Source organism: Heterodontus francisci, chromosome 7 (assembly GCF_036365525.1).
Source record: "Heterodontus francisci isolate sHetFra1 chromosome 7, sHetFra1.hap1, whole genome shotgun sequence".
Lineage (NCBI taxonomy): Eukaryota > Metazoa > Chordata > Chondrichthyes > Heterodontiformes > Heterodontidae > Heterodontus > Heterodontus francisci.
In genome coordinates this window covers 86,700,776-86,719,985 of record NC_090377.1, presented here as the reverse complement: position 1 = coordinate 86,719,985, position 19,210 = coordinate 86,700,776, and the positions used below count along the sequence as shown (strand labels likewise).

At 40.1% G+C, this 19,210-nt stretch overlaps 1 protein-coding gene across 1 annotated transcript in view; it reads right to left on the bottom strand.

The window, feature by feature from the left end:
- The window catches only part of itgav (integrin, alpha V), a 136,548-nt gene that overhangs the window by 39,671 nt on the left and 77,667 nt on the right, over positions 1 to 19,210 (bottom strand). Inside the window, exons 13-14 of the mRNA XM_068035578.1 lie at positions 12,504 to 12,695; positions 10,677 to 10,722 (exon numbers count right to left, since the gene is read on the bottom strand). Coding sequence (XP_067891679.1) covers positions 10,677 to 10,722; positions 12,504 to 12,695 — 238 coding nt within the window. The remainder of the gene's footprint in view (positions 1 to 10,676; positions 10,723 to 12,503; positions 12,696 to 19,210) is intronic.

The window sequence follows — 19,210 nt, the reverse complement described above, 5'->3', positions numbered from 1 at the left end:
GGTCTGTTACTATCTTCACCTGGGTTTACTGTTTATTTATTTTTTTAATTTTATTTAGAGATACAGCACTGAAACAGGCCCTTCGGCCCACCAAGTCTGTGCCACCCAAGAACCACCCATTTATACTAACCCTGCAGTAATCCCATATTCCCTACCTACACTAGAGGCAATTTATAATGGCCAATTTACGTATCACCTGCAAGTCTTTGGCGGTGGGAGGAAACCAGAGCACCCGGCGAAAACCCATGTAACATGGTTTAATTTTAGACACACTGTGTTTTGAGCTCTCCCTTTGTGAATCCTTGTTCACAACTTTCCAATTATAAGGCAAAGAAGTGAGCACAAATAGGCTTTCTTTGGTTTAAAAGATGAAATTAATTAAACCTTAAACTCTAATGCGGTTAACGCCTATGGATATATGACGCACCCATGCTAGCATTCACACGCGATACACACATGCAAATAGGGACAGAAGAAAAGATAAGTTGAACAGTTTGAGGCAATATCCTGTTACTGTTTCTCAAACTCGCTCTAGTCCTTGATTGAAGATCTGGTCTTGCGTTTTGTTGGAGCCCAGTATTCATCTTAAACCTTGTTCACGTAGGAGACGGTTCTCTCTTTGAGTTTACGTGTCTTCACAAGATTCAGTTCCGTGGGAAAGAGATGGATGCAGGCAGACAGGGGAGGAAATGTTCTCAGTCCATGAGCACATGGTGTTCTGAGTTCAAATCCCATTGTTGGGAGTCCAAATTAAAAAAAACTCCCAGGTTGCCCAGCAGGTTAGTCATGTGACTAGCTCCTTATATGCAACAGTCTCTTCAAAATCCTTTGTTGGAAGTACAAATTCTCTGCAACAGCCAGTTAGTCATGTGACTAAAACAAGTCTGACCACTATTGGGGAAGTAACTGCTGGCTCCCTATTGTTTCAACATTGTCTGGTACTATGCAAATGTCCTTCCAGTCAGGGCTTGCGATTTTATGTTTTTGTTCATGTGGTGAAATAATGTGTGCCTCAGTCTTGGCAGGTGGGGGTTTGCCTAACAATAGGCTTATTATGCATTGCCTAATATCACATATAGATCTCCTGCAGGAAATCTGAAATTTGAAGTAACACCACTAATACAAATTTATCTTAATAGTGGCAAAAGAATCCTGACATGCACTTTATTACAAACATACCAAGATACCAAAGCATAATCAATGTACCTTCATTTTAAGCAATCATGTATAAAATTCTACAGCCAATCTGGCCATAAATGCACATTTCCATTAGTTATAACTGATAACTAGGAATACTGGATAAGCATAGCTATGAGCTGCATCACAGCAGAATTGCATTAAAGTAAATCTTACAGGATCCAACATATTGTCTGGTGATAGACTTTATATAAATTTCTGCCTGTTGCTTTTAAAGTGGTTTTCATTTTACTTTACTGTATTCATCAGTGCAAGGCACATGAGGACACTACATGTGCCAAGCACTGTAAACAGGTCAGCTGAATCTAATTAATGCATTCCTAAAGTGCCATTTAAACATTTGTGGCATTATTCATGAGCTGAGCAAATCATTTTAATCATGTAAACTGCTTTGCCGAGCGCTTTCTGGGATCACCAGTATATGTTATCATTTAGAATGCCCCAGAGAACCCAAAATGTTTCACTTGCATTTGCTATAAAAAAAAACAGATCTTTCTTCTGCAGAAAAAGCTTATTTATATGTGAAATATTTTCAAAAAAATTACTTTAGATTACGAATTGTGTCAAGTGCCTGCAGTCTCCCTTTTCCATGCTTTTATGTATTTTAAACAGCAAAAAGTCAGTGATGTCTGCAATGGGGAGATTTCTTCCAAAATTATTTGTACCTAGTGTCATTAATAAACATTCCCAAGTTGATATTAAGTTGGCGGCACAGTGGAGTGGCGCAGTGGTTAGCACCGCAGCCTCACAGCTCCAGCGACCCGGGTTCAATTCTGGGTACTGCCTGTGTGGAGTTTGCAAGTTCTCCTGTGTCTGCGTGGGTTTTCTCCGGTGCTCCGGTTTCCTCCCACATGCCAAAGACTTGCAGGTTGATAGGTTAATTGGCCATTATAAATTGCCCCTAGTATAGGTAGGTGGTAGGAAATATATAGGGACAGGTGGGGATGTGGTAGGAATATGGGATTAGTGTAGGATTATAAATGGGTGGTGGATGGTCGGCACAGACTCGGTGGGCCGAAGGGCCTGTTTCAGTGCTGTATCTCTAAACTAAACTATAGGCAGGGGCCTGTCCTCTGTAGGCAAAACAAACACGTCCGGGCATTGCACCTTTTTTGAATTTAACAAAATATTGGGGCACAGTGGTTCCCTGGTGCATTCTCCATGGCAACGCCTTGACAAGACTCGACTTGCCAACCAATCAGCACCCTTTCTCCATGCAGCATAAATTGTTGCTCCCTTTGAAATTTTATATTTTTGCATCTGTGCTGATGAGTGCAAGACAAAAAGCGTCAACAGCATGTCTCTTCTTTCGCAATCTCTGGATTACTACCTGAGCCATGAGCAAACTGGCATAGGGTAAATAAGATCAGAGAGTTGAAAGCATGGTTCAAAAATTGGTGTGGCAGAAATGTGATTCATGGGGCACTAGCACCAGTACTGTGGAAAGAGTACTGTTGGGACAGGCTTCACCTGAAACGTGCTGGGACCAATATCCTGGCAAATCGTTTAATGAGGACTATGGAGAGGGCTTTAAACTAAATAGTGGGAGGGTGGGTTCACGTGCACTGAGAAAATCAGGAAATTAACAAGAAGGGACAAGGCAATAGTGCAGGGTAGTAATAACTACAGTGTGACAGGAAGGGAAGAGCATACAAACATAAGAGTGCATCAGCAAATAGGTCAGACTAGGGGAAAAATGATAAAAAGACAGAATTAAAGGCTCTTTATCTAAATGCACACAGCATTCATAACAAGATGGATGAATTGATGAAATAAATGGGTATGATATGGTAGCCATTACAGAGATGTGGTTGCAAAGTGACCAAAGCTGGGAACTGAATGTTCAAGGATATATGACATTTCAGAAGGATAGGAAGATGAAATTAGTACAGTAGTGAGAAATGATCTTGGCTTGGAATCCAGAAGATCAGAATGTAGAATCAGACTTAGTAATGTGTACTGAGACAGGATTAATTTATGATCTCATAGTAAAGGATCTTCGAGACAAAAGTGATCATAACATGATGAATTTCACATTCAGTTTGAGGGTGAGAAACTAGTCTGAAACTAATGTCTTAAATAAAGGCAATTACTAAACTAAGAGTTGGCTATAGCTGACTGGGAAAATAGGTTTAAAGGTAAGACAATAGAGAAACAGTGGCAGACATTTAAGGAGATATTTCATAACTCTCAACAAAGATATATACCATTGAGAAAGAAAGAATCTACAAGAAGGATAAACCATCCGTGGTATTAAATTGAAAGAAAAGGTGTACAATTCTGCAAAGATTAGTGGCAGGCCAGAAGATTGGAAAAATTTTAGAAACCAACGAAGGATGACTAAAAAAGAGGGAGAAATTAGAATAGGAGAGTAAACAAGCAGGAAATATAAAACAAGACAGTAAAACATTCTACAAGTATATAAAAAGAGAATAGCTAAAGTAAACATTGGTCCCTCAGAGGACGACTGGGGAATTAATAATGGGAAATAAGGAAATGGCAGAGACTTTGACCAAGTATTTTGTATCTGTCTTCACAGTAGACGACACAAAAAAAGATCCCAAGAATATTAGAAAATCAAGGGGGAAAAAGGAGCGAGGAATTTAAAACAATCACTGGAGAAAAAGTACTAGGTAAATTAATGGGACTAAAGGGTGACAAGTCCCCTGATGGCCTGCATCCTAGGGTCTTGAAAGAAGTGGCTGCAGAGATAGTGGATGCATCGGTTGTAATCTTCCAAAATTCCCTAGATTCTAGAAAGGTCCCACCTGATTGGAAAGCCCCAAATGTAACACCTCTATTCAAGAAAGGAGGCAGGAGGCAGAAAGCAGAAAATTATAGGCCAGTTAGCCTAACATCTGTCATGCTGGAATCCATTATGAAGGAAGTAATAGCAGGACATTTAGAAAATCGTAATACAATCAAGCAGAGTCAGAACGGTTTTGTGAAAGAAAAATAGTGTTTGACAAATTTATTAGAGTTCTTTGAGGATGTAACAAACAGGGTGGATAAAGGGAAACCAGTATATGTAGTGTATTTGGATTTCCAAAAGGCATTCAATAAAGTGCCACATAAAAAGGTTACTGCACAAAATAAGAGCTCATGGTGTTGGGGGTAATATTAGCATAGCTAGGGGATTGGTTAACTAACAGGAAACAGACATTCAGGATAAATGGGTCATTTTCAAATTGGCAAAATGTAACTATTGGGTGTCACAGAGATCAGTGCTGGGGCTTCAACTATTTATAATCTATATTAATGACGTGGATGAAGGGGTCGAGTGTATTGTAGCCAAATTTGCTGATGATACAAAGATAGGTAGGAAAGTAAATTGTGAGGAGGACACGAAGGGAGGAATTTTACGCTCGCCCCCAAGACGGGTTTGGAGGCGGGTTTTGGCCTCCAATAAAATTTAAGCCTGTGAATGGCCTTCCCACCCCGTCGCCAATTGAGGCCCTTAACTGGGCAATTAACCACAATTAAGGGCCTCATCCTGCCACTGCCGCAATTAGCCGTGTGGCTGGCTGCCCCGTCGTTGCACGGAAGCATGGCACGAAAAACTGTGTGGGCTGCTTCCCGGCTCCGGCTGGCAGTTGGGGGGGTGGGGGGTGGGGGGTGGGGGGGGGTGGGTGTTGGGAGAGGGAGGGAAAAAGAAATCCCTGTTAAAAGGCACTTACTGCGTGAACCGGCATCGGTAAGAGGGTGCCCATTCTGCAAGACCCCTCCTGTAAAGAACTACCTGTGGCCTGGGTCCAGCACCGCTCCTGGGCCTCAAGTAGGTGCTGCTCCGGCACCACCACTGCCTCTAATTGGCTGGCAGCTCTTCAAGGGCAGGACTTCCTGCGACAGGGTCCTTGGTCTTGTGGAAGGCCCACCACTGTCCACTTAAGTGCCTAATTGGCACTAGATTCGGCCTTCCGGAGAAGAGGTAACACGCGGTTCCCGGCGTCGCTTTTTCCAGACGTCGAGAGCCACATTGCCAGGATAAAATCCCAGCCAAAGAATCTGCAAAGGGATAGATAGGTTAAATGAGTGCGCACAAATTTGGCAGATGGAGTATAACGTGTGAAAATGTGAGGTTGTCCATTTTGGTGGGAAGAATAGTAAAGCAGAAAATTATTTAAATGGAGAGAAACTGCAGAATGTTGCGGTACAGAGGGATCTGAATGTCTTTGTACATGAATCACAAGAAGTTGGCAAACAGATACAGCAAGCAATTAGGAAGGCAAATGGAATATTGGCCTTTATTACAAGGGGGTTGGAGTACAAAAGTAGAGAAGTCTTGCTACAATGTCCTGTACACGGCATTGATGAGACTACAACTAGAATACCGCATACAGTTTTGGTCTCATTATTTAAGGAGGAATACACTTGCATTGGAAGCAGTTTAGAGATAGTTCATTAGGTTGATTCCTGAGATGAAGGGGGAGTCTTATGGGAAAAGGTTGAGCAGGTTGGGCCAATACTCATTGGAATTTCGAATATTGAGAGGTGATCTTATTGAAACATATGAGATTCTGAAGGGGCTTGACAAGTTAAATGCTGAGAGGATGTTTCCCCTCATGGGGGAATCTAGATCTAAAACTAGAGGGCACAGTTTAAAAATAAGGGGTCTCCCACTTATGATGAAAATTAGGAGGAATTTCTTCTTTCAGAGGGTTGTTAATCTTTAGAATTCTCTCCCCCAGAAAGCAGTGAAGGCTGGGTCATTGAATATATTCAGGACTGAGTGAGACAGATTTTTGATCTACAAGGAAGTCAAGGGTTAAGTGGGGCAGGTGGGAAGGTGGAGTTAAGGCCACAATCCGATCAGCCATGGTCTCAATGGACGGCGCAGCAGGCTCGAGGGGCCAGATGGCATACTCCTGCTCCTATTTCTTATGTTCTTAACACGTAAAGACCCATGCCATTGCAAAATTTTATATCTAGAGTTTGCAGCCCAATTTTATTTAATGGCACAGAAGCCAAGTTGTGCAATTTTGTAGTGGGGCAGGGCGTGGAGGAGAGGGAAGTGATGCAAGAAGATTGCTACTTCTACAGAGGAGGTGTGCAAGGAATATTTCCATTTTAACACATTATGTAAACCAGTCAATTACTTTAAATGCATTAAACTGTACATTATATGTGGTCAGACTCTGCAGAAAAAACTTTTTTTGTTGACAATTACAAGAAAAAAGGTAAGGCCAGGCAACTCCACACTGCCTGTGTGGAGTTTGCAAGTTCTCCCTGTGTCTGCGTGGGTTTCCTCCGGGTGCTCCGGTTTCCTCCCACATGCCAAAGACTTGCAGGTTGATAGGTTAATTGGCCATTATAAATTGCCCCTAGTATAGGTAGGTGGTAGGGAAATGTGGGGACAGGTGGGGATGTGGTAGGAATATGGGATTAGTGTAGGATTAGTATAAAGGAGTGGTTGATGGTCGGCACAGACTCGGTGGGCCGAAGGGCCTGTTTCAGTGCTGTATCTCTAAACTAAACTAAACTAAATCTTGATCAAAGCAGTGCTTTAAGAAACAGCAATCTAACTGTAAACTTTAAACTGCTGTGTAGGGCTCATTCCAGAATCATTACTATCATTTTATGAAGCATTCCAGCTGCTTTATTACTCTGCCAGCCTGATGAAAGTGCTAAGGGACTAAGGCTATTATTGGTGGTCACTCGCGAGAATTGAAGAATTCTTTTTGTTGCTGAGAAACATTTTCTGTCTCAATTTCGGTTTATTAAATTATATAATCCTTACGAGTGCATTACCCAGTAAGCACTAAGTATAGAGGCATGTAAGATGTTTCTATTTATAGTGTTGTACTTCCCAATGAAAACTACTTGTTCAGCTTTTGAATGCAAAACCATTACTAGCTTCTTAGGCAGATTATGTAAGATTGCCATTTTTTCTAAAAAAACAAATTTACAATTTTTTTTGCCTATTTTCATCCCTTCACCTCAAGGCACAGATTCTTACCAGTATATCTTTGCATAGGTACTACCATCACTCCAGTGGGCACTTTTCCTGTCTGGCAATAAACAGCAGTAGTTTATTTAAACATGAGGGTGTTACAGTCATGCCGCATGTTGTTCACTCATGCATTCATTCCCACCGAGGGACTGAATAACAATTAGAAATGGAGACCCCTGTAGCCAATTTACCCTTTATAAACCTCGAGTTACTAAGTGCAACAACAGCCCTACTGCTGCTGAAAATCAGTAAACAGCACAAACCAAGATTAGGCACCAAACAAAACTAGGCACCTTCTCATCTGCATTACTTGTTGCTACACCAGGCATTGTCTTTACTCCTAATTACTCCTCCTAATGGAGGAGCTTAATACCTCATTCCAACAGGATCTGTATGATTGTGACAAGTTAGAAATTTGATTCAAAAGTACAGATTAGGGATTGGTTGAAGGAAAACTCAAATGGAAATCCCTGCACTGATTTTTGCAGATACAACAGTTATCACCGGTTATGATAATCAGCTCATGAGGGGTACTTTCAGCATAAAGCCTCTTCCCCTTACTGTACATTGTGTACTACATATACATTAAACGGCATAATTTTTTGAGGTAATAGTGGTTTAAATTAATTTAAAAGCTTTTGTTAAATAGGCCATAAAATTATTGTTACGATCTCAGTGAGATCATTAACATGAAAAATACAAGATATGAAACCCAAATCAATTTTTAATAATTACACATTTCACATTTGAAGACTTTTATTGTAACAACTAAAAGAAATTCCCATTCACTAAATAGTACTTTGTAAGTAGCTGAAACCTTAGATTACAAAGAAAGGTCATTTTCTTTACTTATTAAAATACTTGAAAACCTTACACCACACTTACATGTTACACGGTCCTTTTTGATGGCAACATCCTTTGCGGTTAAAAGTCCAAAACTCCTCCCTGTAGCGATCGGTTAGATCTCCCAAAACCTTTCAAAAATCAATGTCCTCTTCACTCACTTCTCTGAGCAATTCCGACCTGGATGTCCGTGAACAAGGTGTTTCCGGGTGATCCTGCTGGTCTTCTACTTCTCCGCAAGCTTCAACTTTCAAACCAGTTCAAGTCTTCACAGCCTTTTAATGTAGCAGGCTTCCGAGAGCAGGTGTCTCCTCTCTCTCGCAAGGCTGCAACCGCTGGTTGTCGTCCTTACAGCCTGTTCTCAAGCTGCAAATGCTGGGTTCCCTTCTTGCAGCCTGCCTTGCGGCCACTACCACTGGTTTCTTCTCTTACAGCATGTCTGTCTTCAGAAAATCTACTAAAGCTGCTTGGTACATTTGCATCTTCAGAATCCGGAGCCCCTTTTTAAGACCCAAAAGTCTGGGACAGCAAATCCCATTGTTCTTCAGGTGTTCTCCCTGCAGTCGATATGTTCAAAAAAAGTATTTGATCTGTGTTCTCTGTTGGCCTGGTATCCAAGACTTCCGTCTTGTCCTTTAGCAGAGTGGATGCGAGGTCACCTGATCTTCTGGAGTCCAACTTAAACTTTTAAAAATCATTATTTTTAAAACAATCATGTTACAAAGTCCAGCATTCATAACAATTATTTACAACAAAACTTAAAGACCAGAGTTCATTCAGTACACTGAAACTCATTCCTATTTTGGCCCAGTTAACAGTAAAAAAAACCAAATGAAGAACAAATTTTAAAATAAGCCCAACCTAAAATAAAAATTTAAAAATACACAAAGCCAACCAGTCTGCAGTTTACATAGATATCAGCATTTGGATTCTGTGTCTACATTGTCCATGTTCATACTTAAAAAGCATAGATTCAAACTCATGAGTTCCCTAGTTCTGCCCCTTGTGAAGCTGGCCCACAACTTAGTTTTTTTACGTGTATAGGAACATAGGAAATAGGAACAGGAGTAGGTCATTTGGCCTCTCAATCCTGCTCTGCCATTCAACTAGATCATGGCTGATCTTCTACATCAACACCATTTTCCCGCACTATCCCCATATTCCTTGATATCTTTAATATCTAGAAATCTATCAATCTCTGTCTTGAACATACTCAATGACTGAGCCTCCATAACCCTCTGGGGTAGAGAATTCTGAGTGAAGAAATTCTTCCTGTCTCAGTCCTAAATGGCCTACCTCTCATTCTTCGAAACTCTAGAGAATATAGGCCCAGTTCCCTCAATCTCTCCTCATAGGAAAATCCCATCATCCCAGGAATCAGTGTGGTGAACCTTCATTGCACTCCCTCTATGGCAAGTATATCCTTCCTTAGGTAAGGGCACCAAAACTACACACAATACTCCAGGTGCAGTCTCAAGGCTCTATGCAATTGCAGCAAGACTTCTTTACTCCAGTATTCAAATCCTTTTGCAACATACCATGTGCCTTCCTAATTGCTTGCTGCAACAGCATGTTAGCTGACAGTGACTTAAGGACAAGAACACCCAGGTCCATTTGGACATCAACACTTCCCAATCTCTCACCATTTAAGAAATACTCTGTCTTTCTGTTTTTCCTACCAAAGTGGGTAACTTCACATTTTTCCATCTGCCATGTTTTAACCCACTCATTTAGCCTGTCTAAATCCCCTTGAAGCCTCCTTGTAACCTCCTCACAACTCACATTCCCACCTAGTTTTGTGTTATCAGCAAACTTGGAAATATTACATTTGGTCCCCACATCCAAATCATTTATATCGATTGCAAATAGCTGGGGCCAAAGCACTGATCTTTGCGGCACCCCACTAGTAACAGCCTGCCAACCTGAAAATGACCCGTTTATTCCTACTCTGTTTTCTGTGCAAGCTGCAGGACAACAGTTGTTGTGGTGGAGAAGGAAAAGAAAAGGTCACAGAAGACGTAAGCTCATGACTGCAACTCAGGAAAATTTAGTAGTAGTCATAGTACTACTGGGACATAGTGGCATAGTGGTAATGTTACTGGACTAATATGCCAGAGGCCCATAATACTAATAATGCTAATATTCTGGGGACATGGGTTCAAATCCCAAATCTGGCAGTTGGTGGAATTTCAATTAATTAATAATTCAATTTTTAATAGAAATCTGGAATTGAGAGCTAGTTTCAGTAATAGTGCCAAGAAACTATCATCGATTGTCATGAGATCATCGAACTCATCTGGTTCACTAATGTCCTTTAGGGAAGGAAATCTGCTGTCCTTACCTGGTCTGGCCTACATGTGACTCCAGACCCACAGCAACGTGGTTGACTCTCAACTGCCCTCTGAAATGGCCTAGCAAGCCACTCAGTTGTCAAGGGTAATTAGGGTTAGGTAATAAATACTGGCCTTGCCAGCGACACCCACATCCCATGAAAGAATAAGAAAAACACTGGCATATAGACAGTACTCTGGCAAACAAGGGAACCCAATATAGAATATGAGAAGAGTCAGCAGCATCTGACTGAAAAGTTATTAAAGTCCTTCAAAAAGCCTTTTAAAAAAAATTAAACTTCCAATTGAAAAATACACAAAAACATGATTCCACAGCAGAAAATTATATTACCTACCTGTAAACTACTGCTTTGTCAACACCAAAAGCTCCCACAATTAAGTCTAGAAAAAAAAGTTTTACAAAGTGAGCTCATGAAGAAAGATCAACTTCTTACAATAAATATTTTTTTTTTTTCTTATTGTTTCCATTCCAGGGCTTGAAACTATTTATGTCTGTCTTAGTTCATCATATTTTCAACCACAAAAATGTTAACTGGACTACAGCAGGGACAATTTCCTGTGTATCAATATGTCTATTTTGGCCATTTGTACATTTTCTGAGCACCATGTGAGGTTGTGGGGGAAACTTTGCTTGGAATCAGTTGGGAAGATTGAGAAATCACCAGCAATAGGAGAATGTGAAGATTTCCTTTATATTCCCACAATGGGACAAAGCAGCATTCCCACTCCCACACATATCATACTTCAAATCTGGTACACTAAATCATGGCCAAATTGCCAAGAGTTTGATAAAAATGCTAAATGGATCTTTTTTGATGCTTTAGAGAGTTTATTCAGTTAACACATAGACCAGGAAGGTTCTAGGTTTGATGAACAGGCTACACCGAACTCAGCATGCAGCATCAGTAGGGCATTAGCTTCAGAGCCCCAAAGATTAGGAAGGGGGAAATTATCATTCCTGAAAACATCTGTACATCGATGGTGCTTGAGAACAGAGTCAGCCTCACTCGTGGCCCTCCCTTCCACTTTCTATGGTCAAATAACCTCACTAACATTCACCAAGGCTTACACGTAAATAATGACCACTTGTAAAGGTAAAAAGTCAACATTTTTAAGAGAAATGGTGAAAGGAAAATTGGCAAGGAAAAATCTTTGCTGAAACAGTCAATGTTTTATCTTTAAAAAAAAAGAGTATGCTTTTATTTAGAAGAAATTGTTTTAGAGAAAAAAAATAGCTACCACGAACCCGAAAGCAACACCTTGACACGTGGCATACTGGGATCTCAACTAAACATAGCATGCCACAGTACCTTCTAGTGCATCATGCAGGACTCCAAGCAGATTATACCAACATTTATAAGCCAATTCATATTCCAATAAAGTACTTATCACTAACCTCACAATGAAAAGATAGGTTGGAATTTGAAAGCTGGTTAACCTGGACAGATTCTGAGAGAATCAGTTTCTGATCTGGATTCAGTGAGACCAACCCTTGTGTTCAACAAATCATGAGCAATAATGTACAAGTCTCAGAAATGTATCATGAGATGGAAGATAGGTTGTCCGATTGCGCATTGTAAGGTACAACCTCCTCCAAACAAAAACATTACTATTATTTATTCAGACAATGAAGAAGCCAGTCATATTTGTAACTAGGATCCGTGTCAGATTTTTGAAAACTGCAATTTGGGATTATATGCAATCATTTCTGATAAATGGTTTTGCTTATTCAGTAGGCAGTGGCCTAACACTTTGATTATATTAAAGTAATGAAAATGTATTTGGTTCTCTGGGACTTCCAGCTGACATTGTTAAACATATAGACAAAAAGGCAATTGAAATGCAGCCTTATCTTCTATAATCCTTGGTCAATACATATTAATTCAACTTTTAAAATATTTTATGTATTGTACATTACTACCATCCCAAGAGTACTGTTATTCTTTAATCACATTAGCCTCACATTGTACAATTGATGGACAACTACTTCAGAAAGATAAGACTGAATAAACACATGTTGGTTGCTTTAAAATAAACATAAATTCTATTTAACAGATTTCTATAATGACACTGAAACATGCTCTACCCAGACAAAGCAACACATCGAAAACCAAATCTATTTGGATGATCAATTTAGGATCATTTTAGATTGTCAAACATACCTGGATATCCATTTGTATCGATATCAACAGCACCATGCATGGCATAACCAAAACTTGCAGGCATTTTGTCTGAGGCCCACTGCCCTTCTAATGTCTGAGAAGGATGTTGGTTTAGACCAGAAGATTTTCCATTATAAATGTAAACAAGGCCTTTATGGTTTTCCCCTGCATAAGGAACTCCTATTGCAATATCTATAAATTAAATGGTTTAATTAATTTTTAGTTCCATATATACAACTTTGTGTCTCAAAAAATATGCAGTGCAATTTTTTTTTAATATTCAGTTTGTAGTCATAATGAAAAATTCTCAGCTCAAGGCTTTATTTCTGCTTACTGCATTGTCTTTGTGACTCATTTTACCACTTTGATTTGACAAACAAAGAAAATCTTAATCATATGACCATTTGCAATGTTAACCCAGAAGATGGCAGGCTGATCTCAGCCAGTGTGACAGTGATCATGCTACAAATGGCCTCAGCTTTCAGCGTGTAGGTCAAATAAACAGACGACAGCCAGGATTTCCACTCCTGACCTCTACCATAGGACATCTGTTGGTAAGTACTTGTGTATGACATCGGTTAAAGATAGATCTGGGCTTGGCTGTGAAGGTCCCCACAGTCAAATATTCATCTGGCATTTACACTCTCATCTCATACATGTTGACTACCCACTAGGGGAGTAGGGGTATTAAAGCGTGTGTAATCGTGGCTCTGCTTTAATCACCGTCTTCAGGAGACAAGAGAGGAGTGAAAAAAATGAGTATTTAAATGAAGAGACTAAGTCATGAAATAGGCCTGCAGCATTAGTTGTAAATTTGAAAAATGATAGCACAAACATACTAGAAGTAGCTTAGAAAAAAATGACGTACAAAGTAAAACTAAATATGTTGTAAAGAACACCCACAAACACAAATTACTCAAACTGGCATAAATGACATAAGCAACATCTGTTATGGGATATTTCAAGATACTAATCAACTCCAGTATTTCTACTTTCATTGGAATAGAACCAAACTAAACCGGTCATGGCATTAATAAGATGACTGACATGTAGAAACATATGCATTACTCCACATGGATTGCCCTCGGCAGTAAACAATACAGCTGCACAGCACATTGCTCCCATTATGGCAAGAGAATTCCCAAATGGGTAGAAAAGCAAAAAGAAAATTTGACTGTTTAAGACTAACTTCAAAGCAGCAGCACTTTTTTATTATTAGGCACTCAATAATAGAATGCATTTATTGATTCCATCTTTCTAGTCCACGAGTACAGAGGCCAAAAATAAAACAAAACAGCCCTGTAGAGTTCTCCCCCAGCCGCAGCTAAAAGTTTTAGTTTCCTTCCTCTCCTGAAAGTGTTGACTGTTCATTGAAGTATACTTTCAAGGGTCTCACTTGTTACTCTCAATTGGTTATTTATACTTGATCCTGGATAGTGTTGGTAAATTATTCAATCACACAAGATATCACATCCAATCCCAAACCTGTCCTCACATACACATTCAGCAAATCCCAATAGCAAGTAAGATCGAGAACATTGGCTATTTTTGTTTCCTTCTTGATCCAGGCGTGCGAAAGCGAATTGTAGATTTTAATGGCATTCACAATACATAACTAGAAATAACTGTAGACTCAAGGACAGTCTTTGATGATGTCACAGTGATAGCAGTTCAGTTAGTCATCAGTAAGGTTTGTCTTCACCTCCAGACAGTAGAATTTGTTTCATGGTTAATTTGTTCCTGGAGTTTTGTGGGTCTTGGCCACCACACTGACCAAATACCACAATTTTGGGACAATCTATGAATTTTCCTCATTTTTAAAAACATCTCTGACAATCGCTGTCAAACCTCAGTGCAGAGTCAACAAATTGCCCTGTTCCCAACCCCTGCCACAGCACTGTCCATTATCCTTTTCCAAAAGTCCAGATTTTTGAGCTGCTAAACAGTGGCAAGTATGAATAACACTGCATAACAATTAACTCGCAATATAAGCTGGATTTATTCAAACAGCTATTTAAAATAATACCGTATTGAAAAATGTTTTGATGACTGCTCCAACATGTTCTGTTACAGAAAACTATTAGAAATGACCAAACGAGATCAAAATCCCAATATTTTACACATGTTGTACCTGGATTCAATTGAGAACAGGCTGCACAAATATCAACTGAGAACTACACATGGAGTCTGACATATTTCAGTCATAACTAGGGACAGCCTTACAAGATGATTTATGCCAACATTACAGAGAAGCTCGTTCAAAGTGCTAATACAGAAATAATGGACGAATAGACTCCTTATGTGCTGTATGATTCCATGAAGAAAACCATTCTGAATGTCAGAATGTTTCAAAATTAAACTGAGAACTGGAATAAAAGGGAGAAAAGGGAATTAGGGAGGAAGAACAAGAGAAGGAAAGTAAACAAAGGGAGAAAGGAGAGAAGAATAAGTGTTAGAGGAATAAGGGAAAGCACAGGGTAAAAACACTCCTAGCAATACACAAAGCACTGCTCTGGTAAAAGAAACAATTGAAATTGGATTTTAACTTTGCACAGGAAATATTTCTGTATCACAAGATGATTTTTACAATTTATATAGATGACTTGGATAAATGGGCCAAAGGTACGATTGTTAAATTTGCTGATGAAACAAGTATAGGTAGGAAAGTAAGTTGTGAAGAGGACATAAGGAGGCTACAAAGGGATATTGATAGGTTAAGTGAGTGGGCAAAGATCTGGCAAATGGAGTATAATGTGGGAAAATGTGAAATTGTGCATTTTGGCAGGACCAATAAAAAAGCATATCATTTAAATGGTGAGACATTGCAGAACTCGGAGATGCAGAGGGATCTAGGTATCCTAGTGCATGAATCGCAAAAGGTTAGTATGCAGGTATAGCAAGTAATTAGGAAAGCTAATAGAATGTTATTGTTTATTGCGAGGGGGTTTGAATACAAAAGTAGGGAAGTTATGCTTCAGTTGCACAGGGCATTGGTGAGACCACATCTGGAGTACTGTGTTACAGTACTGGTCTCCTTATTTAAGGAAGGATGTAAAAGTGTTGGAAGCAGTTCAGAAAAGGTTTACTCGACTAATACCTGGAATGGGTGGGTTGTCTTATGAGGAAAGGTTGGACAGGCTAGGCTTGTATCCGCTGGACTTTAGAAGATAAAATAGATAAGTCCCCTGGGCCAGATGGGATTTATCCTAGGATTCTCTGGGAAGCCAGGGAGGAGATTGCAGAGCCTTTGTCCTTGATTTTTATGTCGACAGGAATAGTGCCGGAAGACTGGAGGATAGCAAATGTTGTCCCCTTGTTCAAGAAGGGGAGTAGAGACAGCCCTGGTAATCATAGACCTGTGAGCCTTACTTCGGTTGTGGGTAAAATGTTGGAAAAGGTTATAAGAGATAGGATTTATAATCATCTTGAAAAGAATAAGTTCATTAGAGATAGTCAGCACGGTTTTGTGAAGGGTAGGTCGTGCCTCACAAACCTTATTGAGTTTTTTGACAAGGTGACCAAACAGGTGGATGAGGGTAAAGCCATGGATGTGGTCTATATGGATTTCAGTAAGGCGTTTGATAAAGTTCCCCCCAGTAGGCTATTGCAGAAAATACAGAAGTATGGGATTGAAGGTGAATTAGTGCTTTGGATCAGAAATTGGCTAGCTGAAAGAAGACAGAGAGTGGTGGTTGATGGTAAATGTTCATCCTGGAGTATAGTTTCTAGTGGTGTACCGCAAGGATCTGTTTTGGGGCCACTGCTGTTTGTCATTTTTATAAATGACCTGGATGAGGGTGTAGAAGGGTGGGCTAGTAAATTTGCGGATGACACGAAGGTCGGTGGAGTTGTGGATAGTGCCGAAGGATGTTGTAGGTTACAGAGGGACAGATAGGCTGCAGAGCTGGGCTGAGAGATGGCAAATGGAGTTTAATGCGGAAAAGTGTGAGGTGATTCACTTCGGAAGGAGTAACAGGATTGCAGAATACTGGGCTAATGGGAAGATTCTTGGTAGATGAGCAGAGAGATCTTGGTGTCCAGGTACATAAATCCCTGAAAGTTGCCACCCAGGTTAATAGAGCTGTTAAGAAGGCATATGGTGTGTTAGCTTTTATTAGTAGGGGGATCGAGTTTAGGAGCCACGAGGTCATGCTGCAGCTGTACAGAACTCTGTTGCGGCCGCACCTGGAGTATTGCGTGCAGTTCTGGTCACCGCATTATAGGAAGGATGTGGAAGCTTTGGAAAAGGTGCAGAGGAGATTTACTAGGATGTTGCCTGGTATGGAGGGAAGGTCTTATGAGGAAAGGCTGAGAGACTTGAGGTTGTTTTCGTTAGAGAGGAGGAGAAGAGGTGACTTAATAGAGACATATAAGATAAATCAGAGGGTTGGACAGGGTGGATAGTGAGAGCCTTTTTCCTCGGATGGTGATGGCAAACACAAGGGGACATAGCTTTAAGTTGAGGGGTGATAGATATAGGACAGATGTCAGAGGTAGTTTCTTTACACAGAGAGTAGTAGGGGCGTGGAACGCCCTGCCTGCAACAGTAGTAGACTCGCCAACTTTAAGGGCATTTAAGTGGTCATTGGATAGACATATGGATGAAAATGGAATAGTGTAGGTCAGATGGTTTCACAGGTTGGCGCAACATCGAGGGCTGAAGGGCCTGTACTGCGCTGTAATGTTCTATGTTCTAAGAGTAAGAGGCAACTTGATTGAAACATATAAGATCCTGAGGGGCTTTGACAGGGTGGATGTAGAAAGGATGTTTCCTCTTGTGGGAGAATCTAGAATTAGGGATCACTATTTAAAAATAAGGGGTCGCCCATTTAAGACAGAGATGAGGAGAAATTTTTTCGCTCAGAGGATAGGAAGTCTTTGGAACTCTTCCACAAATTGCAGTGGAAGCAAAGTCTTTAAATGCTTTTAAAGCAGGGGTAGATAGATACTTGATAAGCAAGGGGGTGAAAGTTATCAGGGGGAGGTGGGAATGTGGAATCGAGGTTGCAATTCAATCAGCCATGATCTTATTGAATGGCGGAGCAGGCTCAAGCGGCCGAGTGGCCTACTCCTGCTCCTAATTCGTATGTTCATGTTTCGTGCCCGAGGATAGGGAGAAGGTAACTTTGTGCATGGTACCAGTTCATTGGTAATTTGTAATCAACACTGTCTGCGTTTTGAGTTTTAATTGAAATCGTTGTCTGATTAGGTGATTCTGCATTTGTCTGCTTTGCTACAGCTGACAATTCTGTACAGTAAGGCTCATTATCAGCATTCACTTCAGGGTTTTTCTGACTTGTCTTGCTTCCAAGACCATAACTATGCAGTACGTAGTGCATCAGTATGATTTGGGATATATTTGCGGCTGTACATTAGGATGTTTTATTTGTATTATTGTGGAAGCATGTGTCACTCTTGCAGACAGCCAGCACAGACACAACAGGCTGAATGGCCTCCTTTTGTGCTGTAACCATTGTCATTCTATATTTTTTCTTAGCCACAATTCAAAGAATTTGGATCAGTTTCTTAGGCTACGACTCAAAAGAGTTTCCCTTGTCTCCAAGGATCCAATCATCTAATCCTGATATTTCATTTGGTAATATTAGGACTACTGAGTGGCATAGAATAAATGCATCATGGCAACTGCAATGGTACTTGTCAAACTCAGAGACGATACGGTAGTGATGGTCACATAAACCTGTACCTTAATTGTATGAAACCTCTTCCTATTCATCAATGAATGCTATGGCATTTATGAAAAGAACCCACATAGCCACGTGTTCCACAGATGTGGCCATGCACTCTTAGGAATCTAACTACTCAGAAAATGTACAAAGTGCTCTCCTGCTGATGGTTGTTTTCCTTTACAGAAAGCTAATGTAGTCCTTTGTTCCTTTCAAACAAAGTATCAGTAATTTGATATTGCAGCACTACTTTGTGGAATGGCTGGTCATGGAAAAGTTTGCAGGTTGGATGTTTAAGAAAAAGCAAAGTTATGACACTACCTCCCTGTTGAAGTATAGGTACTACTTGGTCTTGGGGTATGATCCTTGCTTCAAGGCTGCTGCTTAAAATATACAGGAGGCCTGGTTTAAAATTTTGGATGAGCCCTTATTCACAGCATTAAACTAGGGCTTATGAGGACCGGATGCATAACCTTGTATTGGTTTGAGTATAAAAGAATAAGTTGTGATCTGATTAAGGTGCTAAAAGATTTGGTAGGATAGAAACAGAAATCTATTTCCCCTGGAGGGGAAATTGAAAAGAAGGGGACAGAATTTTAAAATTAAAACCATGCCATTTAGGAGGGAAAGCAGGGAGCACTTTTACACAGAAGGTTTTATAAATATAGAAGTCTCTCCTGTAAAAGTCTGTGGATGTTGGAACAATTGAGGCTTTCAAGACACAGATTTTTGTTAGACAAGGGTATTAAGGATATCAAAAATTAAATACAAGATGACAAAAAACTTGCACCAGAATAAATGCAACAAAGGAAAACTAAAAGTCAAAAAATGTACTATTCCACATTTGTTACTAATTCAGCTAAGCATAGCTTTAAGAAACTGAAAGTCAATGGTCAGGGAGTGAGTTTGCACATGCATCAATTTTAAATGGACTTTCAATGATGTTGCATAGCTGGAACAGAGAACACAGGGTGCAAGATAGGGATTTTAACACCCTAATAAACATTATCTTAACACCTTTAA